General features: G+C 46.0%; 1 protein-coding gene across 1 annotated transcript in view; it reads left to right on the top strand.

Moving 5' to 3' along the window:
• Nucleotides 1-27,705, top strand: part of LOC141172610 (indolethylamine N-methyltransferase-like) — a 175,342-nt gene that overhangs the window by 20,263 nt on the left and 127,374 nt on the right. Inside the window, exon 4 of the mRNA XM_073657012.1 lies at nucleotides 5,863-6,257. Within this exon, the coding sequence (XP_073513113.1) occupies nucleotides 5,863-6,257 (395 nt within the window). The remainder of the gene's footprint in view (nucleotides 1-5,862; nucleotides 6,258-27,705) is intronic.

Raw genomic sequence — 27,705 nt, forward strand, 5'->3', positions numbered from 1 at the left:
AAGAAGTGGAGGACGAACTGATGGAAGACTCATCAGATGAGGGAGACCTTGATCACATTTCTGTTGTGCGAGGTTGAGGGGAGAGGACAGAGGAAGGAAGCATGATTGTTACCTCGCCACCAACACAACAGGGACTTGGTGCTCCTGGATGCGCAACACACATGAGTGCCTTCTTGCTGCACTACCTGCAACATGACCCTCGAATTGTGAGAATTAGAAATAATCCTGACTACTGGGTTGCCACACTGTTAGATCCCCGGTACAAAAGTAAATTTGCAGAAATTATTCCTGCCATAGAAAGGGATGCACGCATGCAGGAGTATCAGCAGAGACTGTTGCAGAATCTTACATGTGCTTTTCCACAAAACACCAGTGGTGCACGTAGTGAATCTCACAGTTCCAACTTGCCAACCGTGGGACCGTCAAGTGTTCAGCACTCAAACCGTAACAGAACCACAGTATCTGCTGGTAACATCAATTTTGCGGAATCATTTCACCACTTTTTTAGCCCATCCTTTGCAAGGCCACAGGAGACAAGAAGTCTGACACATAGTCAACGCCTAGAGACGATGGTACAGGAGTATCTCCAAGTAAACATTAAAGCCACGACTGTGTCACTGGACCCTTGCTCTTTTTGGGCTTCCAATCTGGATAAATGGCCGGAGCTAGCCACTTACGCCTTGGAGATCTTGTCATGCCCCGCAGCCAGCGTTCTGTCTGAACGTGTGTTCAGCGCTGCTGGTGGTGTGCTGACAGATAAGCGCACGCGGCTCTCCACTGATAATGTAGACAGACTCACGTTCATAAAGATGAACAAATCATGGATCCGAAACGACTTTTCTACCCCTGTGTCATCCTGGGGAGAGTAAAAGCTTGATGATTGGTTAAAATCACCCTACCAACCGTTTTAAGCTTTCAAATTACTAATCATGTTTATCTGTATCTTGACTGGAAAATAATTTGGGCTTTGTAGCAGTGTGCAGCACTGATCCTATTAGGCCATCTATACTAAAGCTTCACCAGATTTAAAATTAAAAATAATTTTTAGCTGCATCTAGCCCGGAAAATAATTTTGGGGCTCCGAGATGCGCAAGACACATAAGTGCCTTCTTGCTGCACTACCTGCAGCATGACCCTCATATTGTCAGAATTCGAAGTAATCATGACTACTGGGTTGCCACACTCTTAGATCCCCCAAACTTTTCGATCAACCTTTTCATTTTAATAAAGACCAAAAAAATGGTCATTTTTGAAATTATAAGCATCAGCAGGTTGTTAGAAACTGAAATCAAACAGTTTTCAACTCAAAACTTTATTCTAGGTGATGTTACATTTTCACATAGGACCCCTTGTTCGAAAGGAGCTTCTGAACTCTCTCGTCCATTGAATTTGTCAGGTTTTGGATGGTTTCTGCTTCAATTGTTTTGCATGAGGACAGAATACCCTCCCAGAGCTGTTGCTTAGATGTGAACTGCCTCCCGCCATCATAGACACTCCTTTTAATGATGCTCCAAAGGTTCTGAATGGGGTAGAGGTCAGGGGAGCATGGGGGTCACACCATAAGTTTGTCCCCTTTTATGCCCATATCAGCCAGAGATGTTTTATGTGCAGCATGAGATGGTGCATTATCATGCAGAAAAATGATCTTGCTGTGAAATACACGGTTCTTCTTCTTGAACCATGGCAGGAAGTGCTGTTTGAGAAAATCCACATACATTATGGAGTTCATCTTTAGCGCCTTCAGGGATCCTAAAGGGGCCGACAATCTCTCTCCCCATGATTCCAGCCCAAAACATTACTCCACCTCCTCCTTGTTGGCGCTGTAGCCGTGTTTGCGTGGGGTGTCCATCAACCAGCCATCCTCCACTCCATCCATCTGGACCATCGAGCGCTGCACGGCACTCATCCGTGAACAAAACAGTTTTGAAATCAGTCTTCATGTAATGTTTGGCCCACTGGAGCCGTTTCTGCTTGTGTGAAGTGGATAGAGGAGGTCGACAGGATGGTGTATGCACAGCTGCAAACCTCTGAAGGACCCTGCATCTTGTTGTTCGGGGGACGTTGGAGGCACAAGCAGCTTCAAAAACTTGTCTGCTGCTATGACAAGGCTTTTTTGCCGCTGCTCTTTCAACCTGACGTAATTGCCTGTAGGAAAGAGTCCTCAATTTGCCCTTATCAGCACGCACACGTGTGTACTGTGAATCAGCTACATACTTCTTGATTGCCAAGACACTTCATCCTGATCATCGCACAATGTTGATTGTAGTCATGCCTTGACCTAAACACTCCACAATTTGTTGCTTCTCAGCAGCCGACACATCCTTTTTCTTTCCCATTTTGTCAGAAAATGTAGGCTGCTTAATAATGTGAGAGAGCCTTCTTAAGTAGTCTTGCCTTTCATTGGACACACCTGCCAAACTAATTAGCACAGGTGTCTGCAATTGCTTACAGTGATATAAAGAGCCCTGACACACATCACCATCAATGAGTTTAACTGACAAACAAACAAATTCTTCCCTTATCACTCCTAAACACTTTTTGCATAATAATTTGGAACGCAGTGTACATGTGCTTTTCCACAAAACACCAGTGGTTCATGTAGTGAATCTTACAGTTCTAACTTGCCAACCGTGGTCTGTATGGAATTGTTCAATAAAGGGCCCAAAATTAAGATAACATAGATGGGAGAGGTCTCTATGAATAGGAATTCCTAAGTATTTGATACCCTGTGAGGGCCAGGCAAAGGGAAAGTTGGACTGGATGGAATCCTATATGGATTTGGGGAGGGAGACATCGAGGGCCTCAGACTTCGCTGCATTGATTTTAAAATTTTACCATGTAACAAAGTGATCTATTTCAGCCATAACAGCATGGATGGATATATGTGATTGAGTGATATATACTAGGACATCATCAGCAAATAGAGAGCACTTGTACTCGGTGCCTCCCACCTCAATCCACCTAATATTGGGGTTATGGCGAATTGATGAGAGCAGGTGCTCCGTCACTAGGATGTATAAGAGAGGGGACAGAGGACATCCCTGCCTTGTCCCATTGGTGATTGTGAAAGGTGATGAAAATGTTCTGACGCACCCCCTGGGCCTTGGGACACCCGGAGCCGGACCCTTTTTGGTGGATGCTGGTGGTTGTAGTCTTCGTGGCGGCGACCCGGTTCCGTGGCTCAGGGCGGTCAAACCAGTGGCGGAACTATTTATGTGGTTTTGATGTTTAAATGTCCGACTACGCCACCCGTGGATTGCGGTCAGAGTGAACCGCCGCTACAGGGCAGACCGCTGAGGCTGGTGTTGTGGGTGCAGCAGAGCGTAGCATAACTCCCCACGGGAGGAGTATAGCCTCAGGGCAGTGTATGCGGAGGATGGGGGTGATGGTGCAGGGCAGCAGCAGTAACGACACTGAGTCAGTGATGCAGTCCAGGGCCTTTACTCACAGTTCTTATTATCCAGACCACGTCTGCAGGTAACGGCTGCCCACGTCGTACTGTGCTCACCAGGTGAGGGGCTCAGACAACTCCCAGATAACTTTGGAGCACTTCACAGGACCCCCTTTGTGTGTCCTTTGTCTGGCCTTTCTTACCAACACTTCTGTCCGGCTGCCTCGGGCCTCCTCTTGGTAAACTTGGCGCCAGTTTCCCTGACCCTATGTGGTGCCTTCCTAGCGGGTGTAGCGAGGGGCTGCGCCACATAAAATGTCAGAGCCTCCGGTTTCTAGCTGAGGGTCATTTCCTGCCTCCACTAGTTCAGGGACCGGTCTCCCCCTTTGGCCTGACCCCTCCACGCAGGTGGATTCGGGCGTGCGGTGGCGACTCTCCCGTCCGCACCCCTGGGATCCCTTCATTCCTCGTTCCTGGAGCCTTCTCCGCTCCTCTTCCTTCCTTCTCCCTCTTCCAGGCCTGGGCCTCTGTTACTAGGCCCGCCTCCGGAGCAGAGCTCATGCAGAGCCCCTGCTCCCTGCCACTTCTGCTCAGACTTCTCTGCACTGAACTAAGATGGTGCCCACCTTTTATACTCCCTTCTCAATGCACCCAGGAACTGCTTCCTCCCTGCTCCTGCACTACAGGGTTCCCCTTCCTCAGTGTTCCCTCCCCCCACTCCAGCCAGGGACAGGGACTGTCGTGCCCATCTCAGGGGCATATTGGTCGCCCTGCCCCACAGCAATGTGGTGTAATGCATGCAGGTGTCGGGTCCTGATCCACACTCCATCCTTACCTGAGAGTGAGATATCACACCTCTGGGTGAGGTGCAATACGTCTGTAGCAACCGAGCCCTCAGGGTGCTACAGTTCCATTTATCTTCAGCCTAGGTGACGTATTGCGATACAGGGCCGTGATTTTGGCTATGAAAGGGTCCCCTAGACCCCTACCCCAAGCTTTTTAAGAGAATCATATATGGCGTGCCAGGAGACTCTATGGAATGCTTTCTCAGCATCCAACGAGAGTATCTAATTACAAATTTTTAACTGCATCTAGCCCAGGAAATACTTTGTGCCTAGTAGCAGTGTCTGCTAGTCAGCGGATTATCCCGGCTGTTAAGCAAGCTACACCACCTGTAGTTTAGACACTTAATTTTTTCAAAGGAAATGCTTCGGGACCATGGGATACTTAGTGAAGAGCATCAGGAGGCACCCCAAGGCATAGGGGCTGGGACTGGCAGTAGGATGCCTTGCGGTGGACAGCCGAGCTCGACCCTTATAAAAGCTTTTTAACTGCAGCAGCTTTAGTGGACGCTACTGGAGCTGGAATTACCGCGGCTGCTGGCATGAGACTTGCCCTCCAATAGATCCTTGTAAATGGATTTAAAGTGTATTCATTCAAATTAGAGAGACAATTTAAATTAAAAAGCTTAGAGCTGCCTCCACCACAGGGGGGCTCGCTCGACCCACCAGCGGACAGGCACCAGTATTGGGAGAGGGGGGCTGGCCGTCAGGGTTCACCGCGGCTCTGGCACAAACCCGGCGACACGGAGGTGGCACGGGCAGGAGCGGACTGGCCGTGTCGGCTTCTCACTTTTTGGATTTTAGAAGGGCATGACATGCCTATATCTGTGTCTCCCCCTCCTTTTACTCCTCCACCTCTTTTATTTTCGCATGACTATATGTACTTGTCACTTTTCCATGTGTTAGTTATGTCTTCTGAGCAGTTTGTCAGCTTTTGGACACCTTTGAAGGTGTTTTCTATGTGTTTCTATGTGTTTTTGTTTGCCTGCCATTGGTTTTAACGGTGTTCGAAGGTGTTCGACGAACAGTTCGACGAACAGTTCGGCGAACACACGGGTGTTCGACGAACCGAACCGAACTCGAACACTACGGGGGTGGCTCAACACTACTTCTAAGGTGGCCAGCAATAAGTCCAGACCTGAATCCCATAGAACACCTGTGGAGAGATCTCAAAATGGCAGTTTGGAGAAGGCACCCTTCAAATATCAGGGACCTGGAGCAGTTTGCCAAAGAAGAATGGTCTACAATTCCAGCAGAGCATTGTAAGAAACTCATTGATGGTTACCGGAAGCGGTTGTTCGCAGTTATTTTGGCTAAAGGTTGTGCAACCAAGTATTAGGCTGAGGGTGCCAATACTTTTGTCCGGCCCTTTTTTGGAGTTTTGTGTGAAATGATCAATGATTTGATTTTTGCTTCATTCTCTTTTGTGTTTTTTCATTGCAAGCAAATTAAATGAAGATAATAATACCAAAGAGTTTGTGGTTGCAATCATTTTCAGGAAGAAACTGAGTATTATCTGACAGAATTGCAGGGGTGCCAATACTTGTGGCCAGCACTGTAGATGTTGGTTGTCTAATGTTTCATTAGCATAACAGTAAGTGAAATAATAATATTCTTGCATTTTTAAAGGGATGATTGCAACAAAAAGGCAGAGAAACTCCGCAGTAAGGTGAAAGAATTCCTGAAATGTGACGCTCTTAAGAGAAACCCTTTCGACCCAGTCGTTGTATCACCAGTGGATTGTCTCCTGTGTTGTCTCTGTCTCGAAGCTCCGTGTAAGGACATAAAGTCATACTGTGAAGTTCTGAAAAATTTCAAGGACTTGATAAAACCTGGAGGTCACCTTATAATTTCAAGTGGGCTAAATGCTACTTTTTATCTCGTTGGTGACAAGCGGTTTAGTACATTGACCCTAAAAAAGGAAGATCTGGAGATGGCCTTCAAAGAAGCTGGTTACCAGATTGAAAAAGCGGTGTTTGCGCCACGTGTGGATAAATCAAGGATGGATCTTGTTGATTTTGAAGGTACATATTTTATTCATGCCCGAAAACCAAAGTAACATCAAATTCTTCAGCATTGCTTTGAAATGTAAACATATTATGCTAAATTGATAAAAATTACATGTGAAATAAAAGTAAGTGAACCCTTTGGAATTATCTAATTGGTTACTAATGTGTTTGATTGTTATCAAAGTTGCAATTATAGACAAATACAATGTAACTAAAAATAAAAAATTCTTTATTTGGCGCATCTAGTAAAAAGTGGAGCCTTGAGCTCAATATGTCCCGTTTTTAGCGGTTAGCTCTGCCAAATATTTCCAGAAGCTGCTAATAAGATTTGCTCTATATTATGGAGGACTTTTGGACCATTCTTCCCTGCAAATGTTTTTCAGTTCTTCAATATTTCTAGGATAAATTGCATGTATAGCCCCCACAGCTAGGGATGAGCGGACCCGTGGAAGTTCGGGTTCGTCGGGTTCAGCCACACTGTAGTCCAAAGTTCAGTTCGGTTACCAGAACTTGACCCTGAACCCAAACCCCATAGAAGCCAATGGGGACTTGAACTTAGGTGCTGTGAAATGGTCATAGGGCTAGGGGGTTGCAAAAGGTGGCAAAATGTAGGTAAGAGCAGTACAATTGCCCTGCAAACAAATTTGGATAGGAAAAGGACTTAAAATAACATGGAATAATGAAAAATAATAACCTTGAACTAGGAGGCAGAGGTCCAAATGGAGGAGTGGAGCAGTGCCGTGTGTGTAGGTTACTGTACTTGTTAATAAATTAAAACATAAATGAAAAAAAACAATGTGGGGTCCCCCCTATTTTTAATAACCAACCAAGGAAAAGCATACAGATATGAGCTGGTCTTATTATGCTGGGAAGGGACCATTATCCATCGACTTTCTCAGCCTATTAATATCAGCTACCATCTGTCTTCTGTTACGGGTCCGGGGGGTGGAACCTCTGTGCCGAGGTGCAAGGAGGGACCCAGAGGGGCTTAACTAGGTATCAACTCAGACCGACCCTGGTCGTACGGCGGCTAACGACTCCGTGACCAGGGAAGGGACCGAGCAGAGGGACCAGGTGCTACCCTGGGGACGACCTTGTAAGAGAGCAGGTGGCTCCCACGGGTCAGCAGACTGGGACTGACTGGTATAGCGGATGGGCACAACAAGCAGACAGGAGTCTCTGGGTTAGCTGACAGGTGGTCACGGCACGTGACGGCAGAGCAGGCTGAAGTCTCTAAGTTAGCAGACAGGTGGTCACGGCAAGTGACAGCAGAGCTGGCTGAAGTCTCTAGGTTAGAAGACAGGTGACTAGCAGGTGTTTCCTGGTAAGCAGGCGGACTTTCCCATAGACAGACTGGCGGGTTGAACGGAAGACAGACTGTCTGGCTGAAGAGTAGACAGGCTGGCGGACTGGAACAGTAGTCAGGCTGGCAACTGGACCTGAGGACTGAAGCAGAGGTGAGTATACTGTGCAACAACTATTGCTCGGGCACCTCCATTTTGGAGGAGGTGCCTTATATATGGGAGGACCCTCGGCTATTGACCGGGGACTCCTTAGGACGGCACGCGCGGCCCCTTTAAGAGAGGGGGAGCGCACGCGCGCGTGCCCTAAGCACAGTGCCCGGGAAGCTGCGCGCGCCGGCCGCAGCAGGAAGAGGAGCGCAGGAGGACGCCCCGAAAAGCGGGGAGGTGAGAAGGACGGCGTCTCTGCCTGGCAGGGGGCAGAGACGCCGATGCTACATCTTCTTTGCCTCAGCTGGTTATTAAAAATCCCCACGTCATTTTTTTTCGGATCCCCCCATTTTTAATAACCAGCAAAGGCAAATCAGACATCTGGGGGCTGATGTTAATAGTCTGGGAAGGTCCATGGATATTGGCCCTTTCCCAGCATAATAAGAACAGCTCACAGCTGTTTTCTTTCCTTTTGCTGGTTATTGAAAATAGGGGGAAAGCCACGTTATTTTTTGCATTTATTGATTCATTTATTAACAAGTACAGTAATCTACACATGTAAGGCACTGCTCCACTCCTCCACTTGGACCCCTGCCTCCAGGTTCTAGATTGTAATTTTTTAGTTCATTTTATTCTATGTTCTTTTAAGTCATTTCCCTAAAAAAAAGTTGGCTACCTCGTCCCCTGCCTCTTCCACCTACACTGCCACTTTCACCTCCACCTCCTCCTCCACTTGAACCTCCGCCTCATGGTTCAAGATTATTATTTTTTTTTATTCAATGTTATTTTAATTCATTTGCGTTTCTACATTTGTCTGCAGGGCAATTGTCCTGCTCTTACCCCCATTTTGCTTCTTTTTGCAGCCCCCTACCCCTTACTACCCCCATTTTACAACACAAAAGTTTGGGCCCCCATTGGCTTCTGTTGGCTAAGAGCTGGTCTAAATTATGCTGAAAAGGGCTCAATAACCATGGCGCTTCCCAGTCTATTATTATCAGACCCCAAGCTGTCTGCTTTGCCTTTGCTTGTTATTATAGATTAGATGGTGGCCCGATTCTAACGCATCGGGTATTCTAGAATATGTATGCGGCCGACCGGGCGCGACTAATCAGCGTAGCAGTGTTTAAATGGGTTGTGCACTACTTTAAATTAACCCCCCAATGTATCCCCCCGGGGCCCCTAATGAATTTTGTAATTATGTCATGTTGTCAATACTGCTTGTGACAACATCGCTGACCACGCACAGCCAGCACGTAATTCCCCTGGCTGCAGCTGGCTCTTGCTTCCGCTTACATCACGACTATTTGCGGCTGCAGCCAGGGGTCTCCTGTTCCGCGTACCATGGTGAATGAAACGTGACAGAAGTATGTCACACTGTGACTGACAGAACGTGCTCACTGAACGTGACAGAAGTACATCACACTCTGACTGATCATGTTTAGTAAACGTGACTGAACTATGTCGCACTGTGACTGACAGAACGTATTCATTAAACGTGACAGAAGTACATCACACTCTGACTGACAAAACATGTTCAGTACGTCATGGGCAGTTGGTGAGTCACATGACCACATGGGCAGTGTCAGCCCTGCTATCTCCCGACTTGTTCTGAAATCCTGCGTCGCTGATTGGCCGCGGCCGGACAAATCAGCGACGCGGGATTTCCTGGACAGACAGACAGACGGGATAAACCGATTATATAGTAGATGGGGGACCGTAAAAAAATGAGGTGGGGTCTCCCCTATTTTTAATAACCAGCTAAGGCAAAGTAAACAGCTGGGGGCTGATATTAATAGGCTGGGAAAGTCCATGAATATTGGCCTCTTCCCAGCCTAATAAGACCAGCTGCCCCAGAAATAGCACATCCATTAGATGCACCAATTCTGGAACTTATATAAAAAATGGAATATTCGTGGTCTATAGCCACGCTGCCAGCTAATGAATGTACGTCGAATGCTAGAGATAATGTAAAATAACGTTTTTTTTTTCCTTTTCTACGCGTTTCGAAGTGTAACCCGCTTCTTCAGAAAACAAAAACCATATCCAGAAAATGAGGACGGGGCTCCATAGGTCATTCATGGTCATGTCTCATGGGCAATGACGTTACTGACATCATCACCTGTGAGACATGACCGCGAATGACTTATGCAGCCTCAAAAACGAGTTCTTAATTAAATCTTTACCAGGGTTTTGGATCAACTCCAATAAACTCTTAAAAAAACTGAGTGAACTTAGCTTTAGGTGCATTACATTATTAAAATGACGGCCTCAAGTTAAAGTACCTCTATATTTTGTATAAAAGCAGCCTAAAATATTGAGGGGATGATAAGTTTTCATGGATATGTAAGGAAGTAGACAAGAGAAAAGACGAGTATGATTAGTGTCTAATGAGTATCAGTGGGTTAACATCGCAATTTGCAGGTCTAAGGCGAAAATGAAAGTAAAGAAAGAATTATATTAGTAGGAACCAAAGAATGAAGTACATTTTTCCCCAGGGAAGAGTTATAGAAGATGATACCCGGTCAGGTGATACCTGTGTTGCAGTTACTAATTATAAAAAGTCCTGGCTGTGCCGAGAAGAGGAAGTTGGTGCCAGAACATGGACCAGGCAGATCATGTGGCTGCAGAGAGCGCCAGTAGAAGATCCATGAGCAGCACCAGTAGAAGATCTGTTAATAGCGCCAGTAGAATACCGTAAACAGCACCAGTAGAAAACCATGACCAAATCCAAACCAGGCTCAGGAGACAATCCAGCTGTAGCAGAGGGCCGTTCCTGTTGGCCGATGCTTCCAGTATAAACGTACGGTACAGCATGTGAGCTGGGACCGTGCTTCAGGGAATGGAAGTGGCCAGTGCGACAAGCACACTGTAATCCCAATGACTCGCATATCTAGGACTTTCGGCACAGTGGGAAATACCGGTGACCCCCGTTAGAGCCAGTGCAGATCAGATGTGTTTATAGAGACTACGATAGGGACGGGCCTTGTACTGAGAGTGATGCCCGTGAAGTTGAGACATAAAGGCATTAATAGTTGTTTAACTGCTAGATAACAAGAATGGTGTATGTAATAGAACATTGCAGAGATATTGTATTTAGTCGTATTGCTGTGTCACAATGTACTATTAACCCTGTTACTGTTACAGGCAATATAGTGCTTACTTGCGTATATATATACTTATAAATAGATTTTTTTTGTGTGTTAGTCAAATAGTGTTGGATAAGTACCACTGTCTCCTCATTGTCTGCGTTGTTGCATCCAAGTAACCTGCTTCCAGAGAGAGGGACTTCTATTTTTTTACCACAGGGACACTGTGGCTGACAGTAAAGGAGATACAGTGTCTAACACTGTGGCTGATGCTTGAAGGGGCACTGGGGATGACAATTAGGAGGTCACTGAGACTAGGTACTATGGCTGGCCCTATCGGTGTGTGGATGACAATTTGGAAAGCTCTAGCTGATGTTTATGGGGTCACCGAGGATGACCCTTAAGGGGGACACAGGTTGAGACTTGAAGGATGCTTTGGGGATGACACTTTTGGGGGTATTTGGGATGACACTTAGGAGACACTGATAATGACAGTACATTGCAACAATATTGCTATGTTGACCAGATAAAGAACCAGTTGTTAACAATTTTAATCTCACATCTGAATGGTCGTCTCCCTTCTGGCTTCTCCCCAACCAGCTATACTTGATTGATATCTCTCTCGAAAAGGTGCAGTATTTCAGAGGAAACTCTAGTCTGTTATCATGGAGCCTTTTGCTATTTCATAGACGTTTGATGAACATATGCAAAAAAGAAATTGAAAAATTGAACTGGTCATTATCGCCCAGAATAGTTTGAAAAGGAAAAGGTTAATAGTTTCAGCTGGTGCTTTTTGTATGCGTTGAAAAAAACCATTGTATTAAAAATTATAAAAAATTATAATAATTTATCATGATGGCGATAAATGAATAAAGAGTGTTTCACTTCATGTTTATCGTGATTTTAGGTGGTTATTTAGGGTTAAAGGATTTGTATCAAGTGGGAAAGTTATCACCTATTCATGGGACAGGTGATAACTTGCTGATCGCTGGGACCCACATACATTTTGAGAATGGGGCATGGAGTGCTGTTTGAATGGAGATATTAGCTGCTCAAATGTACCACCACTAAATTCAATGTCTATGGTTTGCTGGAGAAGTATGTTTGATAGTTTATTCAGCAATGAATGAAGCGGTGTTCATCTTCAGCTATACTTAGACAGGACTCTGTATAGCCCCATTCTTGGGTCATTGGGGGACCCAGCAAAGGGACCACTAACCATCAGCAAGTTATCACTCATTCCTTAAGTCCTTATGTAAGTATTTTCCTTTTGAAACGCTATGGCATTTAGTATCTCGAAAATAGTTAATCTAAGCCTTCATGATCTATATATAGGCTTATACCAAACTGGGAGATTTGAAACACTATCTGCATTGATATCATAGGATCAGTGGGATAAATAGGGTAACATTTCCCAGAAGCGACAGACCTACCACCTACCGACTATTTCCCAGAAGCGACAGACCTACAAGGTGACACAATGGACCCCCCAATCACCAAACAGGAAACTTACATCAAGGAATTTTGCCCCAACGATTACTTCAGCACTTACTAGGCTCCAGAAAAAGGGGTTCTTTTAGGAGAATGGACTGAATTTGTTTTAAAAAATCTTCATGAAACCTTTATTTCAGGTAAAATGAATAAGTAATCTGTAATAGAAATGGGCAGGATTATCAAAATTGAATCTATAAAGGGGTTATCCAGGCTTATAATCTTCATGACCTTTCCTTTTTCCTTTTTAATATTATAATATTTGTTCTAATATTCTTTTAAATTGAGTATAATTTGTGATAAAAGCATACTTATATTCCTTCTGTCTTTATTTCTGTATGATATTACGACCTCATCTACTTCATTAATAGTGATGTATGATCAAATTACAATGATGAAAGCATTTAAGAAAACATATTCACAATGTGACATGACAATAGTAAAATAATAGCGAACAGGGGCAATTTTTGACCCCATTACAGTACCAGTTAATTGCAAATAAAAAAAATGTTTAGACCAAAAATAATTATGTGTTAAACAAAAATTCCATTAAAAAAGTTTGTTTTTTTGTTTGTTTTTTCATTCCTGATATAGAGTCATTCTGTTCAAAGCAAAAATTATCTGCACTATTTTTTTTCTCCATTGAAGTATTACACACTGAAGTGACATTGCATATTCAGAGGATTTTAATGGATATATTCATATGAAAAATCAAATTCCATCAGAATAATAGTGGATAATTAATTGACATCTCATACTTTTAGAATTTCATGGGTGTATTCACATGTAGCTATTTTAATGAATCCATAGTTTCTTGTGCTCACTGTGTAGTGGACTTTGATGAGAACTGCAGCTCCGTTCCCATTAAAATTATGTAATTCTTGGCAATGGCCACTACATAGTCAATGGAGTTGTGGTATTCAAACTGCAGTGTTAATATCTGGCCACCATTGGAGTTGAGAACAGCTGATCAGTGGGAGTGCTGGGTGCCGGAAATTTACCTATCCTGAAGATGCGTTATCAGTGTTATAGACCTGGAGAACTCCTCTAAGCCCTAGCTTTGCTTAACCAGCTTTTCTCCAATAGCACACTGACTTGAAGATGAGCTATGTGAAGTTATTTGAGTCTTAACAATATATTTTTTTACATGAGGCATGAACATTTTTCAACATGTTCAGTGTCAGACTGGGGTGCTAAGGGCTCAATAGTGTTATCGATTTTGGGGGCTAACTTTTCATCTACATTTCCTGACCATTGTTTTCAAATTTTGCTTTGCTTCTATTAAATAATAAAACATAGTAGTTTGTTAAATGAATGATGAGATGTTACCCTCGTCTGTATATGCTGCATTAAGTGTATTGTGCAAAGCACTACTCATGTGGTGAGTTGGGAGTCCAGTTCTGCAGTGTCCCACCGGGAGATTCACCTGCTCTCTTGTAGGAGAGTCCGAGCCTTCATGTATAGTCAAGTGTATGAATAGGAATGAGTTTTGCAGCTAACAAAGCTAATATACTCCTCTGCTATGAATGTGCAGAAGACTTAGACAATCTTAATCCCCTTACGACTTATGATGTATAGGCACATCATAAGTTGCCTCCCCCTGTTTGATGCGGGCTACGGTGATGAGCCTGCATCTTTTCCGACATACAGTACAGACCAAAAGTTTGGACACACCTTCTCATTTAAAGATTTTTCTGTATTTTCATGACTATGAAAATTGTACATTCACACTGAAGGCATCAAAACTATGAATTAACACATGTGGAATTATATACTTAACAAAAAAGTGTGAAACAACTGAAAATATGTCTTATATTCTAGGTTCTTCAAGTAGCCACCTTTTGCTTTGATGACTGTTTTGCACACTCTTGGCATTCCCTTGATGAGCTTCAAGAGGTAGTCACCGGAAATGGTTTTCACTTCACAGGTGTGCCCTGTCAGGTTTAATAAGTGTGATTTCTTGCCTTATAAATGGGGTTGGGACCATCAGTTGTGTTGTGCAGAAGTCAGGTGGATATACAGCTGATAGTCCTACTGAATAGACTGTTAGAATTTGTATTATGGCAAGAAAAAAGCAGCTAAGTAAAGAAAAACGAGTGGCCATCATTACTTTAAGAAATGAAGGTCTGTCAGTGCGAAAAATTGGGCAAACTTTGAAAGTGTCCCCAAGTACAGTTGCAAAAACCATCAAGCGCTAGAAAGAAACTGGCTCACATGAGGACCGCCCCATCAAAGGAAGACCAAAAGTCACCTCTGCTTCCGAGGATAAGTTTATCCGAGTCACCAGCCTCAGAAATCGCAGGTTAACAGCAGCTCAGATTAGAGACCAGGTCAATGCCACACAGAGTTCTAGCAGGAGACACATCTCTTCAACAACTGTTAAGAGGAGACTTTGTGCAGCAGGCCTTCATGGTAAAATAGCTGCTAGGAAACCACTGCTAAGGACAGGCAACAAGCAGAAGAGACTTGTTTGGGCTAAAGAACACAAGGAATGGACATTAGACCAGTGCAAATCTGTGCTTTGGTCTGATGAGTCCAAATTTGAGATCTTTGGTTCCAACCACCGAGTCTTTGTGCAACGCAGAAAAGGTGAAAGGATGGACTCTACATGCCTGGTTCCCACCGTGAAGCATGGAGCAGGAGGTATGATGGTGTGGGGGTGCTTTGCTGGTGACACTGTTGAGGATTTATTCAAAATTAAAGGCATACCGAACAAGCATGGCTACCACAGCATCTTGCAGCGGCATGCTATTCCATCCGGTTTGCGTTTAGTTGCACCATCATTTATTTTTCAACAGGACAATGACCCCAAACACACCTCAGGCTGTGTAAGGGCTATTTGACCAAGAAGGAGAGTGATGGTGTGCTACGCCAGATGTCCTGGCCTCCACAGCCACCAGACCTGAACCCAATCGAGATGGTTTGGGGTGAGCTGGACTGCAGAGTGAAGGCAAAAGGGCCAACAAGTGCTTAGCATCTCTGGGAACTCCTTCAAGATTATTGGAAGACCATTTCCAGTGACTACCTCTTGAAGCTCATCAAGAGAATGCCAAGAGTGTGCAAAGCAGTCATCAAAGCAAAAGGTGGCTACTTTGAAGAACCTAGAATATAAGACATAAGACATATTATCAGTTGTTTCACACTTTTTTGTTACGTATATAATTCCACATGTGTTAATTCATAGTTTTGATGCCTTCAGTGTGAATGTGCAATTTTCATTGTCATGAAAATACAGAAAAATCTTTAAATGAGAAGGTGTGTCCAAACTTTTGGTCTGTACTGTATGTCAGCTGATTTTATCAGCTGACATGTGCCCCTAGCAACTGAAGATGGAATCACAATCCATCCTTGGCTGTTATCATGTTAAATGCCACTTCAATCTCCGACAGCAGCACTAAAAATGGCCGTGCCGGAAGTGCATCATAAGACCTGCCCATCAGAGTGCCAGTCACATGATCGCGGGGCACCGATGGGTTGGCATGACAACTCAGGGTCTGCAGGAGATCCCTGTGATTGTCATAGCCGATTTGCTATGAGAGCCGATGTCATGCCAGGTGTGGGAAAGACTAGTGCAACACAGAGGGAAGAGAGAAAGGGATCCCAAACACTAGGGAAAGGGGGGAGTGGCCTAGTGTCACCCTGCCTCAACTACCGTCCCTATATTGCCTTTTCAGCAATCGCCGCACACTTGCCTCGCCCTGTCTTTCCCTGGCGTATGACTAAGGCTAGGGATGGGAGGAGCTGAGCACTAGTCGATCTCCACTAAACTCTATAGACAATAAGGGTAGACAAACGGGAAGATTGTTTAGCTTTAGACGACTCCAAATGTGCACTCGGCCTCAAGCTCCAGAAAGGACGAAGTACTGCTCTTGCTAAGCCTTCACAAGCCTTCTCTCAGACACACCAGGTATTTATACACCCAGGCCAGAGAGCTAATTAGCCAGAGGGAGGTAGCTGCTGAGTCCTAAATGCAGCCTCTCATCTAAGAAGATGTCTGTAATGCCAAATGCAGAGATCTCCTGCAACCAACTGCAGGGCGACTGTCTGTCACTTCTGACATACCCGTGACAGTATACCGCCACCCTCTACGAGTGGCCTCCAGACACTCAGGACCGGGTTTCTCAGGAAAAGTGGTGTGGAATGAGCGAACCAATCTGGGAGCGTTCACATATGACGCTGAAACCCACATCCTCTCCTCTGGACCATAGCTTTTCCAGTGCACCAAGTATTGTAGAGAATGACGTTGCAGATGAGAATCTACAATCCTCGAAATCTGGAATTCTAGATTACCATCAACCATTACTGGGGGCGGTGGAAGAGGTGAGGTCTCTAGAAATTCCACATACTTTTTGGTTAAGGACCTGTGGAACACGTTGTAAACCTTAAGGGCCTGAGGAAATTCAAGACAAAACGCTGCTGGGTTAATGATGGCGGTTATTTTATAGGGACCAATAAACCTAGGTCTCAGCTTCCAAGAAGGAACTTTCAATCTTATATTCCTGGTAGACAACCACACAGTCATTCACATTCAGGTCCGGACCTGGCAAGCGTTTTCTGTCAGCCATATGTCTCCCATGATCTTTAAATTGCTCAGAGCACCCATCCATACCGGGGAGAGCAACGAAGCAAACCGTTCCTCCTCAGGGACTCTTGAAGCTCCTCTTCCACTAAAGGTACCAAACTGTGGGTGATAACTGTATGCACCGAAGAACGGTGACCTGCCAGTGGATTCTTGCCGATGATTATTAATGGCAATTCTGTCAGCGGTAAGTAGGATACCCAATCCTCCTGATTTTCGGAGACGAAACACCTGAGGTAGGTTTCCAAGTTCTGATTGACACCCTCGGTCTGACCATTCGACTGAGGGTGGAAGGCAAAAGGAAAGGACAGCTGCACCCCCAGTTGAGAACAGAACTTGGAAACAAACTGGGTCCCCCGATCTGAAACCACATTGGAGGGAACCCCGTGAAGCTTCACAATCTCATTTATGAACACCTGAGCAAGTGTCTTGGCATTTGGAAGTACAGGCAATGCGATGAAGTGAACCATTTTACTGAACCTATCTACTACCACCAAGACCATCGTTTTGCCTGCAGAAACTGGTAGGTCAGTAATAAAATCCATGGACAAGTGTGTCCATGGCCTACTAGGGATAGGTAGCAGAAGAAGAGTTTCAGACGGACGGGTATGCAAAACCTTAGTACTCGCGCAAATACTACAAGCAGCTACGTGTTCAATCACATCCCGATGCCACCCTGGCCACCAAAAATGACGAGAGAGGAGGTCCGCGGTTGCCTTACCACCTGGATGCCCAGCAAGCACAGAGTTATGATGTTCCTTAATTACATTGCAGTGCAGATCAGATGGTACAAATAACTTCCCTGAAGGGCAGGAGGCAGGGGCATCCCCATGTGCCTCCAACGCCTCACCTTCCAGTTCAGGATAAAGTGCTGAAATGACCACCTCTTTCTGTAATATCGGGGCAGGGTTCTCATGGTCACCACCACCAGGGAAGCTCCGGGACAAAGCATCAGCCTTGACATTTTTGACCCCTGGATGAAAAGTGACAACAAAATTGAACCTAGTAAAAAACAGGGACCATCTGGCTTGCCTAGGGTTTAAACGTTTAGCTGACTGGTGATTTGACAGGTTCTTATGGTCAGTAATAACAGTAATAGGATGGACAGCCCCCTCCAATCATTGTTGCCATTCCTCGAATGCCAATTTGATCGCCAAAAGTTCCCTATTACCCACATCATAATTTCTCTCAGGCGAAGACAATTTTTAGAAAAGAAGGCGCATGGACGCCATTTACCGGGTGACGAACCCTGAGACAACACAGCCCCAACCCCGACATCCGACGCATCAACCTCCACAAGAAAGGGTTGAGAAACATTGGGTTGACTGAGTATAGGTGCAGTGGCAAAATGATTCTTTAAGTAAGAAAAAGCATGGAGGGAAGCATCCGACCATTTGGAAAAATCAGACCCCTTCTTAGTCATGTCAGTAAGGGGTTTCACTATAAAAGAGTAATTTTGAATGAATTTCGGGTAAAAATTAGTAAAGCCCAGAATACGTTGCAGAGCCTTCAGGTTCTCGGGGCGTTCCCAATCAAGGACTGTACGGATCTTCTCTGGATCGTTCCGAAAACCCGAAGATGACAACAAGTACCCAAAAACTACACCTTCTGATCAGAGAAAACACATTTTTCTAGTTTGACATAAAGTTTGTTATACCTTAATACCTGGAGTACTTGCTTAACATGCCCCCGATGAGTCTCAAAATCAGGTGAGTAAACCAAAATATCGTCCAGATAGACCACAACAAACCTCCCACCAAATGATGTAAAATATCATTCATGAACTGCTGGAATACCACAGGTGCATTTGTCAAACCAAAGGGCATAACCAGACTCTCGAAAAGTCCTTCCGGGTTATTGAATGCTGTCTTCCATTCGTCCCCTTCTTTGACTCTAACCAGATTGTAGGCTCCCCTTAAATCCAACTTGGAGACTACCTTAGCTCCTACAACCTGGCTGAACAAATCAGGAATCAGAGGAAGAGGGTATTGATCACGGATGGTAATTTGATTTAATTCCCAGAAATCTAAACAGGGACATAGACCACCATCTTTTTTCTTCACAAAGAAGAACCCTGCCGCCACGGGCGAAGATGAGGGTCTGATATGTCCCTTCTCCAGACTTTCTGCAATGAAATCCTTCATGGCTTGTCTCTCAGGACCAGAAAGATTATACAGTCTGGACTTAGGTAGTTTATCTCCGGGGGTCAGGTTAACGGGACAGTCATAAGCACGATGAGGAGGCAAATCCTGACACCTCCTCTCAGAAAAAACATCCTCAAAACCAGACAGAAAAGCAGGTAATATTTCCATAGAGACAGTAGCAAGGGAAATATCTAAACAGTTCTCCTGGCAGTAATCTCCCCATTCAATAATCTCCCCGGTTTGCCAATCCACTAATGGATTATGTTTAACAAGCCAAGGTATACCCAAGACAATCGGAGTGGGAAGATTGTCCAGGACGTAGCAAGAAATTATTTCACAATGAACTGACTTCACCCTCAGTTTTACATTATGTACAATCTGAGTAATTGCTTTCTGTACAAGTGGCGCCGAGTCGATGGCAAAAATGGAAATAGGTTTACCTAAAGTACAGCAAACAAGACACAGACTCAGAATCCACCATGCTGACTCCGGCTCCACTGTCAACAAACACAGAAATGTTCTCGGTTTTGCTCTCTAGCACCACCTCTGCTGTCAGGACAAAGTGGGAACTGCAGTTTGGCCACAAATGCACCCCTTGTTTATCCAACTCCAGACTACTAAGAGTTAATTGAGTCTCCTTTTGTTTAGGAATTGAAGGACAGGTCCCAACAAAATGTCCCTTTTGCCCACAAAAAAAACATACGCCTTTGTTCTTGCGATTCTCCGGGGAGATGTATGATGCACAGACACCCCAAACTGCATGGGTTCCTCTACCTCCCCCAGCACTGGTTCACTCCCAGACCGCCTTCCTGGCAAAGGTATACAACCCCGACAAGAAGGCCCCAGAGAAGGTGGTCTCACCCGTCTTTCCTGAAGGCATCTATCAAGACTAGTGTTGAGCCACCCCCGTAGTGTTCGAGTTCGGTTCGGTTCGTGGAAGCATTATCCACTATCCAACCAACAACCTTTTGACACTGCTCTAGGTTCAATAGTGGTGTGATGCGGTCCCCTAGGAATTGGGACAGGAAGGTCAGGCGAGAAGATGTGGGTGTTTGTTGTGGCAGAATTTCAGCTTGCCCACGGCCTTGTCCTCGGCCTCTACGTGCACCATCATGTCCAGTTCCCCGTGACTTGCCGCGTGCCTTGCCTATTTTAAATGGAGGACAGTATCTTCCACGCTCACTACAAATGACTGAGTTTGGAGCGAACATATATGTTATCCGTGTGATGGAGAAAACAGAGTTATACCTGGCCTTTAGGTAACTAGTTTTAACAGCAAACTGCTATGAATTGATTCACTGACACACTAAAAGAAATTTTTAATGGAGGCCAGAAATGGCAGAATTTTCTGACAACGTATATGTGATCCGTGTGACGGAGAAAACAGAGTTTTAAATACCTGGCCTGTAGGTAACTAGTTTGAACAGCAAACCGGTGTCAAAAACTTCGCTGACACAGTGAAAAAAAATTGGAATGGAGGACAAAAATGGCAATATTTTCTGAAAACGTATATGTGATCCCAGTGATGGAGAAAACACAGTTTTAAATAGCTGGATTTCTAGCGCTGTAATATGGAAAGGACCTGGCTGTATTCTGCAGTGCCAACAAGCAAATGGCGCAGAAAAACGGTGTTCTCTGGATTGCTTTTTAAGCAAATAATGAGGATTAAGATCCAAAAAAAAGTATTCCTGGCCCCTGAGACCTGGGCCTTTGTATAGAAATATCTAACAGCAGCAGAATAGTGTTGAGCCACCCCCGTAGTGTTCGAGTTCGGTTCGGTTCGTCGAACACCCGTGTGTTCGCCGAACTGTTCGTCGAACTGTTCGTCGAACACCTTCGAACACCGTTAAAACCAATGGCAGGCAAACAAAAACACATAGAAACACATAGAAAACACCTTCAAAGGTGTCCAAAAGCTGACAAACTGCTCAGAAGACACAACTAACACATGGAAAAGTGACAAGTACATATAGTCATGCGAAAAGAAAAGAGGTGGAGGAGTAAAAGGAGGGGGAGACACAGATATAGGCATGTCATGCCCTTCTAAAATCCAAAAAGTGAGAAGCCGAGACGGCCAGTCCGCTCCTGCCCGTGCCACCTCCGTGTCGCCGGGTTTGTGCCAGAGCCGCGGTGAACCCTGACGGCCAGCCCCCCTCTCCCAATACTGGTGCCTGTCCGCTGGTGGGTCGAGAGAGCCCCCCTGTGGTGGAGGCAGCTCTAAGCTTTTTAATTTAAATTGTCCCTCTAATTTGAATGAATACACTTTAAATCCATTTACAAGGATCTATTGGAGGGCAAGTCTCATGCCAGCAGCCGCGTAATTCCAGCTCCAGTAGCGTCCACTAAAGCTGCTGCAGTTAAAAAGCTTTTATAAGGATCGAGCTCGGCTGTCCACCGCAAGGCATCCTACTGCCAGTCCCAGCCCCTATGCCTTGGGGTGCCTCCTGATGCTCTTCACTAAGTATCCCGTGGTCCCGAAGCATTTCCTTTGAAAAAATTAAGTGTCCAAACTACAGGTGGTGTAGCTTGCTTAACAGCCGGGATAATCCGCTGACTAGCAGACACTGCTACTAGGCACAAAGTATTTCCTGGGCTAGATGCAGTTAAAAATTTGTAAGTAGATACTCTCGTTGGATGCTGAGAAAGCATTCCATAGAGTCTCCTGGCACGCCATATATGATTCTCTTAAAAAGCTTGGGGTAGGGGTCTAGGGGACCCTTTTATAGCCAAAATCACGGCCCTGTATCACAATACGTCACCTAGGCTGAAGATAAATGGAACTGTAGCACCGAGGGCTCGGTTGCTACAGACGTATTGCACCTCACCCAGAGGTGTGATATCTCACTCTCAGATAAGGATGGAGTGTGGATCAGGACCCGACACCTGCATGCATTACACCACATTGCCGTGGGGCAGGGCGACCAATATGCCCCTGAGATGGGCACGACAGTCCCTGTCCCTGGCTGGAGTGGGGGGAGGGAACACTGAGGAAGGGGAACCCTGCAGTGCAGGAGCAGGGAGGAAGCAGTTCCTGGGTGCGTTGAGAAGGGAGTATAAAAGGTGGGCACCATCTTAGTTCAGTGCAGAGAAGTCTGAGCAGAAGTGGCAGGGAGCAGGGGCTCTGCATGAGCTCTGCTCCGGAGGCGGGCCTAGTAACAGAGGCCCAGGCCTGCAAGAGGGAGAAGGAAGGAAGAGGAGCGGAGAAGGCTCCAGGAACGAGGAATGAAGGGATCCCAGGGGTGCGGACGGGCGAGTCGCCACCGCACGCCCGAATCCACCTGCGTGGAGGGGTCAGGCCAAAGGGGGAGACCGGTCCCCGAACTAGTGGAGGCAGGAAACGACCCTCAGCTAGAAACCGGAGGCTCTGACATTTTATGTGGCGCAGCCCCTTGCTCCACCCGCTAGGAAGGCACCACATAGGGTCAGGGAAACTGGCGCCAAGTTTACCAAGAGGAGGCCCGAGGCAGCCGGACAGAAGTGTTGGTAAGAAAGGCCAGACAAAGGACACACAAAGGGGGTCCTGTGAAGCGCTCCAAAGTTATCTGGGAGTTGTCTGAGCCCCTCACCTGGTGAGCACAGTACGACGTGGGCAGCCGTTACCTGCAGACGTGGTCTGGATAATAAGAACTGTGAGTAAAGGCCCTGAACTGCATCACTGACTCCGTGTCGTTACTGCTGCTGCCCTGCACCATCACCCCCATCCTCCGCATACACTGCCCTGAGGCTATACTCCTCCCGTGGGGAGTTATGCTACGCTCTGCTGCACCCACAACACCAGCCTTAGCGGTCTGCCCTGTAGCGGCGGTTCACTCTGACCGCAATCCACGGGTGGCGTAGTCGGACATTTAAACATCAAAACCGCATAAATAGTTCCGCCACTGGTTTGACCGCCCTGAGCCACGGAACCGGATCGCCGCCACGAAGACTACAACCACCAGCATCCACCAAAAAGGGTCCGGCTCCGGGTGTCCCAAGGCCCAGGGGGTGCGTCAGAACATTTTCATCACCTTTCACAATCACCAATGGGACAAGGCAGGGATGTCCTCTGTCCCCTCTCTTATACATCCTAGTGACGGAGCACCTGCTCTCATCAATTCGCCATAACCCCAATATTAGGTGGATTGAGGTGGGAGGCACCGAGTACAAGTGCTCTCTATTTGCTGATGATGTCCTAGTATATATCACTCAATCACATATATCCATCCCTGCTGTTATGGCTGAAATAGATCACTTTGTTACATGGTAAAATTTTAAAATCAATGCAGCGAAGTCTGAGGCCCTCGATGTCTCCCTCCCTAAATCCATATAGGATTCCATCCAGTCCAACTTTCCCTTTGCCTGGCCCTCACAGGGTATCAAATACTTAGGAATTCCTATTCATAGAGACCTCTCCCATCTATGTTATCTTAATTTTGGGCCCTTTATTGAACAATTCCATACAGACCACGGTTGGCAAGTTGGAACTGTGAGATTCACTACGTGCACCACTGGTATTTTGTGGAAAAGCACATGTAAGATTCTGCAACAGTCTCTGCTGATACTCCTGCATGCGTGCATCCCTTTCTATGGCAGGAATAATTTCTGCAAATTTACTTTTGTACCGGGGATCTAACAGTGTGGCAACCCAGTAGTCAGGATTATTTCTAATTCTCACAATTCGAGGGTCATGTTGCAGGTAGTGCAGCAAGAAGGCACTCATGTGTGTTGCGCATCCAGGAGCACCAAGTCCCTGTTGTGTTGGTGGCGAGGTAACAATCATGCTTCCTTCCTCTGTCCTCTCCCCCCAACCTCGCACAACAGAAATGTGATCAAGGTCTCCCTCATCTGATGAGTCTTCCATCAGTTCGTCCTCCACTTCTTCCTGGGCTCCTGCACCTTCCTCACTAGTTTGGCTGCTACCATGCGCCCTGGTAAAATCTTCTCCCCCACCCTCACATGCCTGCCGCCCTGGTGCTGCCGACCGTCTGGACCTTGCAGATGTTAGCCCTTCCGCATACAACTCCTCCTCCTCTACTTCCTCCACCTCCTCTTGTGCCACCACCTGACTCCGAATTCTGTTTAACATGTGCTCCAGCATGTAAATCACCGGAATAGTCATGCTGATAATGGCATCGTCAGCACTAAACATCTTCGTCGCCATTTCAAAACTGTGCAGAAGGGTGCATAGGTCCCTGATCTGAGACCACTCCTCCAGCGTGATTTGCCCCACCTCTGAATCTCGTTGGCCCAGGCTATACGTCAGAACGTATTGCACCAGGGCTTGTCGGTGCTGCCACAGTCGCTGCAACATGTGCAGAGTTGAATTCCACCGGGTAGGCACATCGCATTTTAGCCGGTGAAGTGGCAGGCCCAACGACTTCTGTAGAGATGTAAGTCGCTGAGCTGCGGGATGCGAACGGCGGAAGTGAGCACACAGCGACCGTGCCCTCTGCAGAAGGCCATCTAGTCTGGGATAGTGGGCTAAAAATTGTTGGACAACCAGGTTCAACACGTGAGCCATACAAGGCACGTGTGTGACATTGCCCCGGCGAAGGGCCGCACCCAGGTTTCCAGCATTGTCGCACACGGCCTTCCCTGGTTTCAGGTCCAGTGGAGACAACCATTCATGAAATTGGTTCTCCAGAGCTGACCACAACTCCTCAGCTGTGTGACTCACATTTCCCAGACATTTCAATGTAAAAACCGCCTGATGACGTTGAGCCCTACTGCCAGCATAGTAAGGAGGTGTGCAGGATCCCTTCTGCGCAGTTAGAAAGCTTGTGGCATGACCAGACAGGCTTTGGGTGCAGGTGGAAGACCGAGAGGAGGTTGAGGAGGCAGAAGCAGTGGAGGAAAAATGACATAAAGAGGATTGACGCACAACTCGTGGGGACGGCAAGACTTGGACAGCAGCCCCTTGTCCTGCTGTCACCATAGTTACCCAGTGCCCAGTCAGCGACATGTAACGCCCCTGTCCATGCCTACTCGTCCAAGTGTCTGTGGTGAAATGCACCCTGTCACACACAGAGTTTCTCAAAGAAGCGGTGATGTTGTGTGCGACATGCTGGTGGAGCGCAGGCACACCTTTCTTTGAGAAGTAGTGCCGACTGGGCATCTGGTACTGGGGCACTGCGATGGACATAAGGTCTCGAAAATCCTCTGTGTCCACCAGGCGGAAAGGCAGCATTTCTGTAGCCAAGAGCTTGCAGATGGTGAAATTCAACCTCTTAGCTTTCTCATGGCTAGGAGGAAATGGTCTTTTACTTGTCCACATCTGAGGGACCGAGGGCTGGCTATTGTGCTTAGACGGGGTTGATAAGGGTGTCCCCGGCAAACTGCCGGTCTGTGAGGAAGATGCAGGCGGACATGTTAGGTTGCCTTGATCCAAAGGTGGTGCTATCGATGTCGGACAGCGCTCAAGACCAGCTGGTGTTACCACCTCCAAAGAAAATGATGACCTGCCAATCACGCTGGCTGTTGCGGGTAAAGAGGTGGCAGGTCTGCGCCCCAAAACAGGTGTGACTGCTGTCCCCCCAGTCACAGAGGATGAAGAGGCCGCGGATGCACAAGATATGGCAGACGGTGGTTGGCCCGGCCGGCTAGACCGCATTGTAGCACACTGAGCTTCCCACTGCAACTTATGCTTCATGTCCATGTGCTGGTTCATGCATGAAGTACTCAAACTATGTATTTTTTGGCCTCTACTTAGCTTTTGCTGACAAATGTTACAGATAACACGAGTTGGGTCATCTTTATCGATCTGAAAAAATGCCCAGGCTATGCAAGGCTTAGCACCCATGCGACCTGAAGAGCAACCACGACTTGTGGTGAGAGGCAGAGTTGTGTTTGAGGATGCAGTTGTTGACGTGCTTCCAGTACTACGTCTCTGTCCAGGAAGGCGCAACCTGACCTCGTCGTCACTAGCATCTTCCTCCACCTCCTCTGCTGACCTCATCTCTTGGCTGACTGTGGGTTGACAGTAAGTGGGATCTCCGACCTCATCATCATCACCCTGTGCGTTATCACACCCGTCGTCCTCAGAGCCAACCTGTTCCTGCCCTGACAAAAAACTAAAGTTGTCGCTCCAATCAGGTATTTGAGTCTTATCATCGTCTTTCTCATTGTCTCCACCAACAGGAGTTACAGTTTGGGAATGAGGGTCTACATTATGGTCAGAACCTTCTGCGTCTGGTCCTGGATCCGACTCATAAAGATTCTGGGCATCAGTGCAGATCATTTCCTCGTCTGGATTCACAGAAGCGCTGGAGTCGACCTCTGATTCCCAGGCTATAGTATGAGTAAACAGCTCTGCAGACTCAACCATCTGTTCTACCTCATACTCAGACGGGCAGCTGGAGATTTGGGAGCTGTGAGGAAGCAAGTGCGATTTGGGTGACACCTTTGAGGACTGGAGTATTTGTGATGTTGAAGTTGATGTGGAGGAGAGCCCACTTAAAGGAGCACTTGATATCCGTTGAAGCACCTGCTGTTTTTGTGCCTCATCTGGAATTTGTAGCGATTGGCGCGGCCGTAAGAAAGGGATCTTATCACATTGTCCGCTAAAAGAAGTAGACATTTTAGTTTGGCTGGAAGATGGTCTTTCTTCTGCACCTACCCCACGGACACAACCTTTTTTCCCCTTCCCAACACGCCTATTCCCCTTTCCACCAGCAGCAGGCCTTTTTCCACTCATTTTGGTGGTTAACTAATTCACAACTCTGGAGTTGTTTGCACAAAAAAACAATGGATGGTAACCGAGCAGAGCTGAGTGGCCAAACTGTGGTATTAGGCCAAAACTATTGGCTGGGTTAGATGCAGAAAAAAATTATTTTTAATTTGCAACCTGATGGAGGTCAGTATAGATGGACTAATAGACCAAGTCCCACACACCGCTAGAAGCCCAAATATTTTTTCAGAGCTAGATGCAGAAAATTTTTTTATTCAATTTGCAACCTGATGGAGGTCAGTATAGATGGACTAATAGACCAAGTCCCACACACTGCTAGAAGCCCAAATATTTTTTCAGAGCTAGATGCAGAAAAAATTATTTTTAATTTGCAACCTGATGGAGGTCAGTATAGATGGACTAATAGACCAAGTCCCACACACCGCTAGAAGCCCAAATATTTTTTCAGAGCTAGATGCAGAAAAAAATTATATTCAATTTGCAACCTGCTGGAGGTCAGTATAGAAGGACTAATAGAACAAGTCCCACACACTGCTAGAAGCCCAAATATTTTTTCAGAGCTAAATGAAGAAAAAAAATATTTTTAATTTGCAACCTGATGGAGGTCAGTATAGATAGACTAATAGACCAAGTCCCACACACTGCTAGAAGCCCAAATATTTTTTCAGAGCTAGATGCAGAAAAAAATTATTTTTAATTTGCAACCTGATGGAGGTCAGTATAGATGGACTAACAGACCAAGTCCCACACACTGCTAGAAGCCCAAATATTTTTTCAGAGCTAGATGCAGAAAAAAAATATTTTTAATTTGCAACCTGATGGAGGTCAGTATAGATGGACTAATAGACCAAGTCCCACACACCGCTAGAAGCCCAAATATTTTTTCAGAGCTAGATGCAAAAAAAAATTATATTCAATTTGCAACCTGCTGGACGTCAGTATAGAAGGACTAATAGAACAAGTCCCACACACTGCTAGAAGCCCAAATATTTTTTCAGAGCTAAATGAAGAAAAAAATTATTTTTAATTTGCAACCTGATGGAGGT

This window comes from Phyllobates terribilis, unplaced genomic scaffold (assembly GCF_046119375.1).
Source record: "Phyllobates terribilis strain yellow unplaced genomic scaffold, ASM4611937v1 Scaffold_12__6_contigs__length_324123572, whole genome shotgun sequence".
NCBI lineage: Eukaryota > Metazoa > Chordata > Amphibia > Anura > Dendrobatidae > Phyllobates > Phyllobates terribilis.